At 43.5% G+C, this 12782-nt stretch overlaps 1 protein-coding gene across 2 annotated transcripts; it reads left to right on the top strand.

Annotated features, from left to right (window-relative positions):
- Positions 1-8586: 8586 nt before the first annotated feature.
- On the top strand, positions 8587-12629 carry LOC127795478 (uncharacterized). Of its 2 annotated transcripts, XM_052327171.1 has the most exons (5): positions 8587-9143; positions 11468-11617; positions 11752-11787; positions 11870-12389; positions 12502-12629. In XM_052327171.1, exons 1-5 carry the CDS (start codon positions 8597-8599, stop codon positions 12506-12508), a joined length of 1260 nt encoding a protein of 419 aa, XP_052183131.1. In that variant the 5' UTR covers positions 8587-8596; the 3' UTR covers positions 12509-12629. The 2 variants fall into 2 exon arrangements, with proteins under 2 accessions (XP_052183131.1, XP_052183130.1); XM_052327170.1 differs by lacking the exon at positions 12502-12629 and having other exon boundaries at positions 11870-12479.
- The last annotated feature ends 153 nt before the right edge of the window (positions 12630-12782 follow it).

Below are 12782 nucleotides of genomic sequence, written 5' to 3'. Positions count from 1 at the left end.
TGGGGCAAACTGACCATATCGGTCTGGGTCTCGAGCATGGTTTAAAGGAGGATTGAGTCTGGCTCGAGGTCCTGTGTGCTTGTCTGATACAAGACATGGCTTAATAAGGCCGAGGCGGGCTCGAGGTGCCTAGAGCAATGACGGGGCTGTGCCTGAGGTTCGCACGGGGCAGACTGATCATGTCAGTCTGGGTTCCGACCATGATTTAAAGGAGGATTGAGTCTGGCTCGAGGTCCTATGTACCTGTCTAATACATGACGTGGCTCGATAGGGCTGAGGAGGGCTCGAGGTGCCTAGAGCAATGATGGGGTTGTGTCCGAGGTCCGTGCGGGGAGGATTGGCCATGTCGGTCTGGGTCCCGAGCACGGTTTAAATGAGGACTGAGTATGGTTTGAGGTCCTGTGCGTCTATCTGATACAAGGTGTGGCTCGATAGGGTCAAGGCGAGCTCAACACGCCTAAAGCAATGACAGGGTTGTGCCCGACGTCCGTACGTGGCGAACTGGCCATGTCGTTCTAGGTCCCGAACACGATTTAAAGAAGGACTGAGTCTGGCTCGAGGTCCTGTGCACCTGTCTGATATAAGGCATGGCTCGATAGGGCTGGGACGGGCTCAAGGCACGTAGAGCAATGACGGGGTTATGCTTGAGGTCCACTCAAGGCAGACTGACCATGTCGGTCTAGGTCCCGAGCACAGTTTAAAGGAGGACCGAGTCTTGCTCGAGCTCGGTTTAAAGAATCGAGTCTGGCTCGAGGTCCTATGCGCTCATCTGATAAGGGGCGTGTCTCGATAGGGTCGTGGCGGGCTCGAGGAAAGTAGAGCAATGACAGGGTTGTGCCCGAGGTCCGCACGGGGCGGACTGACAGTGTTGGTCTGGGTCCCAAGCACGGTTAAAAGAAGGACCGAGTCTGACTCGAGGTCCTGTGCACCTGTTTGATACAAGGCATGGCTAGATCGGGCCGAGGTGAGCTCGAGGCGCATAGAGCAATGATGGGGTTATGCACGAGGTTCATACGGGGCGAACTTACCATGTCTATCTAGGTCCTGAGTATGAATTAAAAGAGGACCGAGTCTGGCTCGAGGTCTTGTGCACCTGTCTAATACAAGGCGTGGCTCGATAGGGCCGAGGCGGGCTCGAGACGCCTAAAGAAATGACGGGGTTGTGCCCGAGGTCTGCGCGAGGTGAACTAATCATGTCAATCTGGGTCCCGAGCATGGTTTAAAGGAGGACCGAGTCTGGCTTGAGGTCCTGTGTGCCTGTCTAAAATAAGACATGGCTCGATAGGGCCGAAGCGAGCTTGAGGTGCCTAGAACGATGACAGGGTTGTGCCTGAGGCTGCGTAGGACAGACTGACCATGTCGATCTGGGTCCCGATCAAGGTTTAAAGGAGGATCGAGTCTGGCTCGAGGTCTTGTGCGCCTGTCTGATTCAAGGCGTGGATCGATAGGGCCTAGGCGGGCTCGAGACGCCTAGAGCAATGACGGGGATGTGCCCGAGGTTCGTGCGAGGCAGACTAACCATGCTAGTCTCAGTCCTGAGCATAGTTTAAAAGAGGATCGAGTATGACTCAGGATCCTGTGCGCCTGTCTGATACAAGGCGTGGCTTGATAAGGCCGTGGCGGGCTCGAGGCGCCTAAAGCAATGACGGGGCTATGCCCGAGGTCCGCATAGGGCAGACTGACCACGTCAATCTGGGTCTCAAGCACGGTTTAAATGAGGATAAAGTATGGTTCGAGGTCTTGTGTGTCTGTCTGATACAAGGCGTGACTCAATAGGGCAGAGGCAGGCTCGAGGCCCCTAGAGCATTAACGAGGCTGTGCTTGAAGTCCGTGCAGGTCGGACTGATCATGTCGATCTAGGTCTCGAGCACGATTTAAAGGAGGACCAATTTTGGCTCGAGGTCTTGTGCGCTTGTTTGATACAAGGCGTGGCTCGATAGGGCCGAGGCGAGCTCGAGATGCCTAGAGCAAGACGGGGTTGTGCCCGAGGTCCACGCGGGGCAGACTGACCATGTCGGTTTGGGTCCCGAGCACTATTTAAAGGAGGACCAAGTCTGGCTCGAGGTCCTATGTGCCTATCTGATTCAATTTGTGGCTCAATAGGGTCTAGGCGGGCTCGAGGAGTCTAGAGCAATGACGGGGATGTGACCGAGGTCCGTGCGAGGCAGACTGACCATGCTAGTCTGGGTCCCGAGCACAGTTTAAAGGAGGATCGAGTATGGCTAGGTGTCCTGTGCACCTGTCTGATACAAGGCATGGCTCTATAAGGCCGTGGCGGGCACGAGGCACCTAGAGCAATAACGGGGCTATGCCCGAGGTTGGCACAGGGCGGACTGACCATGTCGATCTGGGTCCCGAGCACGATTTAATGGAGGACCGAGTCTGGCTCGAGGTCCTATGCGCGTGTCTGATATAAGGCATGGCTTGATAGGGCCGAGGTGAACCCTTGTACCTTTTTTGAATTTGTTTAAAAGATGTGGAGTTTTTGGCATACCTTGTTATCTCAACCCGTTTTGGTAGTGAATCGTCCAAGTATGTCTTTGGATATGTGATATGCGGGTTGAAGTTGCAGGTGATTTGCTCTTGTGTTTTAATCGATCAGGTAAGGCTAGTCAAGGGGTTTTCTGGGGTGACGAAGAAAAAGTGGGACTGTGTTGGGGCTCGTTGGGGAGTGCCAAATGGGGGTCCATGTTTCATTTTTTTGTGAAGTTATGACAGATAGTAAGTGGAAGCAACCGTTTTTTATTTAGCCAAGAATGTTGTGACAATGGGTCCCCAGGAGTTTGGTTGCTTGGTTGAGGTGTGTCTTTGCTTTCTTATGCCGCAAACTTTATCTAGGCAGTAGTTTATGTTGCTGATATTGGTCCTAGTGTGACGTTTGTGTCACAGATAGCTTGTTCTAGGCTGGAGTTTGGCTCTTCGAGGTGTGGCCCTGTTTCAGGTCAACATTGATCGTTCACTAATTGATTTCATTTTTTCAATTCCATCATGTGCACACTAAAGTGTGGATCTTGCCCATTTGTCCTTGCTACTTGATCATTCTTCCCAAGTGTGCCGCTTCCCTTGCCATCCTTTTTGGGCCTCAGGCTCCTAATCCTAAGACTATCGTGGTAGCATTGTCGAGCCTTTTTTGGGGCGGCGTGAATGGTTCCGACCTCGGTGTCTATTATCGGAAATTTCATGGCTAGATGGGGAGTGGACACCACTACGCCTAGCTTGTTAAGTGAAGGGCAACCAAGCAGCGCGTTGTATGGTGTTTGGCAATTGATGATCAAGGATCAAATGCAAATTGTCTTGACGATGAGGGGTCCCGAATGAAGTTAGCAAGTCGATGTAGCCCTTGACTCCTACATGTTCCCTTGAAAATCCAATCAAATTTCCATCAAATGGTCTTAGTTCTTGCTTGGGGATTCCCATCTTCTTTAGGGTTGATCGATACATTAGGTAAGCCGAGCTGCGCTGATCCTTGAGGACTTTCTTCACTAAGAAGTTGGCGGCAACGACCGAGGACACAATGGGATTGTCAAGGTTTTTATCGATGCCTTCAAAGTCTTCCTCAGTAAAGGAGATTGTAGGGTGGTAGGGAATTTTCTTTGGTATTTTTTTGGTGTTATCTACTGACATTATCACTAGGAGATGTCATTTTCTTGCCGAGTTGGACTCTCCTCCTCCTCCTCCTCCGAAGCCTCTAGAAATGGTGTAATACCCCATATTGCAAAGTGTCGAGTAAGTTCAAGGAACTGAAAATCAGATTGAGAATTTAGTTAAGTAATTGCCGAATGTTTGGAAGGGAGTACCCTAGAACGTAAATATCTAAGGAAAAAGGTATGTCATTGACAGGTGTCTTGAGACATGATTTATGACATTCAAAGAAATCGAAACATAGATAATTTCTCAGTACGACTAATTTTAGCTTGAAAAATCGAATGATTGTAAGGGATGTAATACTCGAGATTTTTAGATTCAGATACTTGAGGAAATAGGATATTTTAAGTGATTGTGGATGTTTGGAGACAAAAGTTCAATTTTTGAGCCAGGGGCAAAATCGTAATTTTTGAGGTTTCAGGTAAAAGTGTAATTTACCTAAAATTACGGGCATTAGCATAATTAATTCATTCTTCAGGGATTAAAATGCAATTAAAATTAGCCCGATGACCATGTTGAAAAGGGTCTAAGTACAATTATCCAAAAATTCGGTCCAAAGTGTAATTCTTGAAACCTTTTTACTATGGGCATTTGGGAGATTCAGGAAAAGCCACATAATGACTTTTGAGATAAGGATGAAGTCTCATGATGACGTTAGAGATAAGATGAAGCCTCATGATGATGTTAAAGATAAGATGAATGCTCATGATAACTTTAAGGATAAGATTTGATTGAATAAGATAAGATTTGGAGAAGATTTCGTTAGATATGATTTGATTTGGATAAAGATTTGATTTGAATAAGATTTAATTCGGATAACAATGATTGCATGAAATCTTAGAAGATTTGGAATGATTACAAAAAATCTTAGAAGATTTAGAATAATTGCAGAAGATCTTAGAAGATTTGGGAATGATTATATAAAATCTTAGAAGATTTAGAATTATTACAGAATATCTTAGAAGATTTGGAATGATTGCAAAAAATCTTAGAAGATTTTGGAATGATTGGAAAAGATTTTGGAAGATTTGAAATGATTGCAGAATATGTATTTCTTGGTGGCTAAGTTTCCAAACCCTATAAATAAGGGGTTTATGGCCAAGGGTTTCTCATTCGAAATTGTGATAAACTCGTACTAGACAAGAGTGCTTCGGGTTTAGTGGATAGAGGGCTTTTAAAGCATACGTGAGGCATCACACGTGCCAAAGCACTTAAAGCGCATGAAGGCATAAGATTCAAGTTGTTCTGAGTTTCGTTCGAGGTAAGTGTTCTACCGAAAAACTTGGTTTTGACTTGTGAATGGTTCTCCCCCAAACTTATTTACTGTGGGTGTTTCTACCCTAAAACTTGGTATTTGTATTTCCTAAATGTGTTGTGGTTTTATGCAAAACGGTTATATTGCATCCAAACGGTAATCGATGACGGTTGGTTTTATGGGGGAGGTCTATCCCTAAATGTTTCAAACTTGTGCATTGCATTTTATAAAACTATTGTTTATATGATACATTGAATTGTGAAATGTGGCATTGCCTTGCGTTTTGTGTGTTCGTATGGAATGTCATCCTAAGATGTTATCTGGATAGTGTAGCCATAATTCTCCAAGGGCGTGACAGAATAATAGGGGTATCTTGTGTTGTTGTTCATGGTGGGATAGCCAACTTGGTTTTCGTGCTAGGCTGTCTGGTCAGGGAAGTTGCACTAGGATGACTAGGTGGTCCATATTGTGTTGTTCACGTGTGATGTCAACCTAGGATGTTGTCTGGATAGTATAACCATAATTCTCCAAGGGCGTGACGGAATAATAGGGGTATCTTGTGCTGGTGAGTATGTCGGGATAATAGCCTTGGTTTCAGTGCCAAGCCGTTTGGTCAGGGAAGTTGCACTAGGATGACTAGGTGGTCCATGTGAAATTTTAGAGTTGGGATTGTGTGGTGGTTCCTGGATGCTTAGAGTGGGAACGTAATCTCCGACGTAAATGTGGTGAGCCAAGTTCCTGCCTTGATGTGATCCTCCTAGATCGGGAATTGGTAACGATTATTCCCGAGATGTTGGAGAGATGTGTTGACTTGCCCCTCTTAGGCTAGAATCACGTCGTGTCGATGTGTCGGTATGGTGGTATAACTTCTAGAGAGATTGCTCTTTTCCCATGGTAGGGTTAAGCGCTTGGGATTCTCTTAGACTAGGGCTTACCGTGTGTATTGGTTTATTTCATGTCTTGCATTCATTCATGAAAAATGTGTTTTTTAACTCACTTAGATGATTCATCATCTAATATGGACTTTGTCCTTCGAATATTCAAACATTCCAGGTAAAGGTAGCTGTGCGAAGGGAAAAGGGATTGCCGAGGAGTGACGGCGATTAGTGGATAGTTTACTTTATGTCATTTTCAATTATGTTGTTAATTTTGATGACATCATGTAAACGTTAGTTCGACTTTATATTATGAATAAAGTGGCTTTAATTGTGTCTATTGAGATTTCGATCTAGCTTCTGCATTTGAGATGATGTACCTGTCTTAGTTTATTGATGCTTTATAGTTGACATACTGAGAAGATGTAACGAGATCATCGGGGAATGATTTTGTGTTGAGTTTTCGTTGATTGGAAAAAATATCCCCGGAATCTTGCGTTACCTAATACCCCGGATAAGTGGGGTGTTACAGATGGTGTCGATAACCCCGGCTACATGGATTTCAGGAGGTGGTCCAGCGTTGTCTGTCGACTGCTTGGTGCCACCTCTGAGGGCTGAGGCTCCTTAGCCTTCCCGAGTTGCCCTGGGCGGATTGCCTCCGAATCAGGTCGATAGATGTACTGACGGAGGTAACCCTCCTTAACCAGTCGCTCTATCTGGTCTTTCAGCGTGCACTCTTCGGTCGTGTGCCTGAACATGCGGTGGTAATCGCACTGCTTGCTAGTGTTAGTGTTGCCACGAGGGGGTCGTTGCTCGTTGATATCCGGGAAAGGGATGACCCTGGTGTTGTAAACTTCTCAAAAAATTTGGTCCCTCCTTATCGTAAGGGGGTGTACGCATTGTAGTGTAACCGAGATGGCTCGATGGCCCGAGGTGGTTCTCTCCGCCCTTTGTTGTGATCCTGACCTTCTTGATTTCGGTGGGGGTCCCTCCTATGACTGTGTTGATGCCGGGGAGAAGGCCCTGATTGGGGGGCCTTTTACGGTTGTATTTGCAGCTCAGCCTCTGCACGTCGGACGGCCGAGGCTTCCTCCATGTTAATGTACCCTACCGAGCGTGCCCTAAGGTCGTCCAGGGTGGCGGGGGGTTTTCAGGCTAGCGAATCGGCGAAGGGATCTGCTCTCAATCCAACTGTAATGGCGTGTAGGGATACCGTAGGGTTGAGATCTTTGATCTGGAGGGCCTCTTGAAAGAACCTGTTCATGAACGCCCATAGCGGCTCATGTTTGCCCTATTTCAGGTTGATAAGACTAGTCGAGCTCCTGCGATGGGCTTGACTAGTGGAGAAGTGAGTGGCTAGCTCGGAGAAGTCGTGGATAGAGTTCGGCTCTAGGGATGAGAACCATAACATGGCAGACTTTCTCAAGGTGCTAGGAAAGGTTCGGCACATGATCGGGTCCGAGCTTCCGCTTATTAACATGGCGACGCTGAAGGTGGTTAGGTGATCTTGGGGGTTAGTGGTGCCATCATAAGGTTCTAAGGCATAGGGAGGGCGAAAGCCATCGAGTAAGGGAATTGTCATGATGAACTCGGAGAAGGGATACTATGAGAGTACAGGGACGCGAAAGGTGAGAGAGTTGGGGTGTGAATAGCCTGATGGTGTTGGTGGCGACTGCCCTTTGCATCGTAGTCAGCTCGCTCGTTGGGTTGGTCACGGTGCTAGTTTTGTGTTAATTCGGCAACTCGATTCTGGAGCCACTTAACTGTCTGGAGAAGAACTTCTATGACAACCAAATTTTGCGGAGGGTGACTGGGGTTCTTTGGCTCTTGGGCAAGGGCACTTCGGGTTCGCACCATGGTGTGGCTGCTGGAAGATTGGTTTGAAAGGCTTTTTGTGAGCTTATGGGGTAGGTAAGTTTACCAAGCCCCACGATGGGCGCCAAATGTTCCTTCCTGACCAAAAGGGGACAATCGGAGGCGGGGCACAGGCTTAGGCGACGGGTCCGTCCAGGGAGCAGTTAGCACCTACAAACACTCTAACGGTCGAGTGAGTAAGAGAGTAAGGGGAGATAGTGTATCAGTAGGTCAGAGATCATAACACACCTTGGCTCTGAAGAGAGCTGGTTAATATAAAAGGATGAGATGTTCTCCTGCATGCATGAATCATGCATTTGTAGGTGATGGGAGTGGCTATTTGGCGTCGGTGAAGATTCTTAGGTGGAAGTATGGTGGCGACAGAACCCTCATTAATGTGAATGAGATCTGCTATTAATGATGATAGGATCTGAGATGACCATGCAGATATCCAATGAGAGTCGCAATAATGTCGTGGCAGGCTGATGTTGGGCTAAGAATGGTCCAGAATGAAGACTAGATTGGGCCCTAGACGGTCCAATATATTATTTGTCTATGTTATTATATTAGAATATAATAATAATTCTATAATTATATTCTAACAGTTTGACTATAAATTAAAAAAATAAATAAATTCTATTATTATATTCAATAAACAACATACATATATATATAATATGTATAAGGATGTCACTTCTATCGGATATAGTGTTTTATAATGAATATTTTTAATGGAATATGGCATTTCCTTTTTCCCGGTAAAAATTCTCCGTACAGTGTCACTTTCCAAACTGAAAAAGTCGAATTTTGAGTACAATACCAAAGAGCAAGAACCAGAACTGGGTTCTCATCTCACTGCTTTGGTCTAAAGACCCTTCAGTTGAGTGCACGTCGCCGCCTATAAATAGCCACATAAACTGTCCCTCCAAAAGCATATGCAAGCAAGCCAGACCTAACTCTACTTACCATGGCCTTTTCTAGTGAAGCTGAGACGCTTCGTTTTGATAGAGAATTATATGAAGCTATAGAGAAAGGAGACGAAGTGGAGGTGATTGAACTCTGCAGAAAAGTTCCAGAAGGCCCACTCTATCCAGTGACTATACACAAAGACACCGTCATACACATGGCCACCTATTCCAAGCAACAAGGCTTAGTCGTCAGTTTACTCAAGGAGTTCCAGGAAACTCTCCGGGACCGTCGTCAAATGGCGACACAAAACGACATCGGAAACACCATGCTCCACGAGGCAGCCACCACCAACAAAACAATCGACGCTGCTGAGGAAATGCTCCGCCTTGCCCCGGAGTTGCTGGAGACGCGCAACAAGCGTGGAGAGACCGCTATCTTCCGCGCAGCCCGATATGGGAAGATGAACATATTCCAGTTTCTTGAGGGCCAAGTGAATAAACTCTTTGAGCGTGAGATCAGTGAAGGAGAGGAGAAGCGTAGAGCCTTTTATGCAAGGGATGATAAAACCACCATTCTTCACATATGCATTCTCAGAGAGCACTTCGGTACGCATCATCCATAATTAAGATCAAAATCCAATCGTATGCATATATTATGTTAAAATTGCTTGGATATCACTTATTAGGTATTATTGTGTTGTACCGTAGTAGTAGATAGTAACCGCCGGTGAGCTCAGTTCTTGAATTTGAGTCCTATGAGGATTAGATGCTTTCCTCTTAAGTTTCGTGCCGCCCCCGCTATGTAAAGTTTGATGAAGGGTCTAACAAAAAGGGTTAATGATGTTATCACAAAAGCTTAACAATATAATAACGCTTACACACTGACTAATCTTGCAAGTCTCACTAAGTTGTCGATCAGATCATATCTAATCTTATGGGTTGTACCGTCTCGTATTTTGGAAAAAGTTAACAAAAAATTTACCTATGGGTCTAAAGAAAATTATTCATAATTTAAAGGGGTTGGCGGTTTTGAGGAATTTAATCAAGTATATTAATTATGCTTGGAAATAAAAAAAAAAAATTGGGAATTTATGAAAAACGTGGGTCTATCATAAATTATCTAGAAATTTGTGTCTTTGAGAAAATATTTATATTATCTTGAGGAAATAAGAAAATATTTGATAAATTCGAGTATAAATGTAATTATTAACATGGGTGTATGCGTCGAATTTTGAAAGTTTTGGACGCCGATACAATTTTCGAAAATTGGTCGTAGGCACCTTAAAGTTATTGGGTGTTCATATAGGTTGAAAGTGAGTGGCACTGCCGGCGGTCGCGCATGCCAATGATTAACATGGGTGTATGCGTCGATCAGAGAGTAGGCGCGCGCTGAGGGAGTTTTAATTGATTTTTATCAGCCTTAAGCACCCAAACTGACGTCATTTCGGGGGAGGCCAGGTGTTGGCCTTGCGCGGCCTAGGGCTGAGACCATCGTTAACCTTGAAACTTGGAGATTAAATCATAATTTAAGATTAAGATGAAAACAAAGGGTAGCCGAGACAATAAATAGGAGAGGGATAGAAATATTGCTAAGCGGCGATTGAGAAGCAAAAGCAGAAGCTCTCAACGTGAATTGGTAGGAAGGAAATTCAATAGTGAGGTAAGAGCATTGGAGCTTTGGTTTATTTAATAATTACCATAATTGAGTTGAAGGTTATTTTAATTAGTTAGTTGAATTAGTTAAATTAGTAAATTTAGGTCGTGACTATTTAATTAATTACTTAGTCTTATGTATATATAATTGTGATAAGAGTGACTAGCAATTTAAGGTAAGAGTTTAATATGGTTTAATTTGTGTGTAAATTACTTTTGCTATGCCTTGCATAAGATATTGAGGAAGTGCCTAAGCATGGAGTGGTGGATTTCTAACCATGAGAGTCTTAAGACGGAGTCATAGAATGAACTACTAGGGGCCACCTAAAGACTGAGATAGGTGCAGTGGACGATCTTGCATGCACGTTGCACTTCATTTTAATTTATCTATAATGTCATACTCGTTAATTTACTACATTGCATATTGCTTTTACTGAGTCCCCGGACTCATCTCTTTACCCCTACTAATCAAACAAATGGCTTAAGGTCTAAGAAAAGGGAAGTGGTGTTGGTGGAAGAGTTGCCGATTAACAGTGATTGCAAACAATGAGGATGTAGATTATGTTTCTGTATCGTTTTTGTAATATATATATATATATATATATGTGCTCTGTATTTGATTACAAGAGACGACTACAACTTAAATAAAATTTGATTAAGAACAAATTAAGGTTCTTGCTATGAATAACTTAGTGTGTGTGTTTATTGGGAATTTGAACTGCTCTGTTGCGGTCAGGATATAAAATATGTTTAAATATGCTTAACTATTGGAGGATTTTATTAAGTGTGTTGGTATTTGTTTGTTTATGAAAATTGGATTTATATGTTAAAAGCCTAATCAAGCACTAGAATCAGGTGAATTTTCACTACCTATGTATTTTAAATCCAAGTTCTTCACATTGGAAGGTGGCGAAGCTTGGACTCCACTCAAGGCAGCCAAATTATTTTAATACTTTGTGTTGACAAGACATATTTGTCCTCCGAGACAGGCCAAGACCGTAACCATGGGTTATGGTAATACCTGGTAGCAAGACTGAGACTGAGGCGTCACATGGGTGGAGTGACAAGTTTGGCTAAATTGAAGTATACACAATATTCATTAGCAAAAAACACTCAAAAAAAGAAAAAAGAAAAGACAGAGAAAGAGAGAGCAATTGTTTATCAATTGTATTACCATTTATTTAGTAGCTCTAATACCACCCTTATTCATTTATTGGATTTTTCTTGGATATTAGAGTATATATGTATATATAAATATATATGCATGGTGCATGCAGAATTAGCTTCGTATATTGCAAGAGAGCATGAATATTTAGCCTACGACAAAGACGAAGATGGCATGACAGCTCTACAACTTCTTGCATACAACCCATCAGCATTTGAATATGGAAGGAAACCAAGATTCTTGAAGTGGCTCATTAGTTTTTGTAAGATATACATTTCACAATTTTATGTAATATATGTGCCTTAGATATGTTACAATACTCATCTAGCTGGCCAGATTAATTTATATATAGCTAGTAATTAAGTGCAGAACAAATAACTACTTGGTGCTTTTCAGGCTTCTCAGAAGAAGTTACTGCTGCAACAAGTGAAGGTATGTATACCAAAGCTACTTGAAAGATGCCCACCTTGATCTTCTACCCAATTGATTTTGATTAATTTTCTTTCATGAAAAGGTAAATCGTATGTCAGAGTTCCTATGTGGGAATCAATTAAGGGACAGAGGCAGAGATATAAATCAGCGGTGGAACTTGCCAATTTATTGATTAAAAAAGATACTTCTTGGAAGAATACTGAATTTGCACTAAACCAGAGCAAGCCAAGGACCCATAAATTTAGATCCGCCCAAACAGTCCCAACAACTCAAATTCGCAAAAAACATGTAGCTGAAACCCCGCTATTTCTGGCAGCCAAATCGGGGATTTTGGAGATCGTTAAACAAATACTAGAAGAGTTTCCACTAGCAATAGAGCATATTGATGATGCAGGTAGAAATATATTGCATGTAGCCATCAAGTATCGCCAAATTCGTGTCTTTGATTTCGTTGAAACAAAGGAACTTCCAATGAAGAGGCTTGTAAGGAAACTTGACAACCAAGGGAATTCTATCCTGGGATCAAGGGAGAGCATGCTCAGAAGAATCACGATATGCGAAATCCAGCCATCATATTGCAGGAAGACTTGCTCTTGTTTGAGGTGTACTCCTATTCTTCTTTTCATATAAGCAATGAAGCAATTTATTTGTTAACTTTTGGGATTCCAGCATTTGTTACAAGTGAATTAAAATGGTGTTCTTTTGATGGTGCAGCGTGTGAAGAGGACTTGCGCAACCCATTTAACCAACCACTTGAACAATAATGGAGACAGTGCTGGAAAACTATTTGCTGAAACAAATGCTGTACTTTCTAAAGATGCCAAAGATTGGCTCAAGCGCACTGCTGAAAATTGTTCCATTGTAGGAGTGCTAATTGCTACTGTTGCCTTTGCTGCAGCCTACACAGTCCCAGGAGGTCCAAACCAGAACACTGGCTACCCGCTTCTCCTTAACCAATCATTCTTTGTCATATTTACCATAACAGACGTTCTTTC

The sequence above is a fragment of the Diospyros lotus genome, chromosome 2 (genome assembly GCF_014633365.1).
Source record: "Diospyros lotus cultivar Yz01 chromosome 2, ASM1463336v1, whole genome shotgun sequence".
Lineage (NCBI taxonomy): Eukaryota > Viridiplantae > Streptophyta > Magnoliopsida > Ericales > Ebenaceae > Diospyros > Diospyros lotus.
The sequence above is the reverse complement of the archived record's forward strand: the minus strand, read 5'-3'. Positions and strand labels throughout refer to the sequence as shown.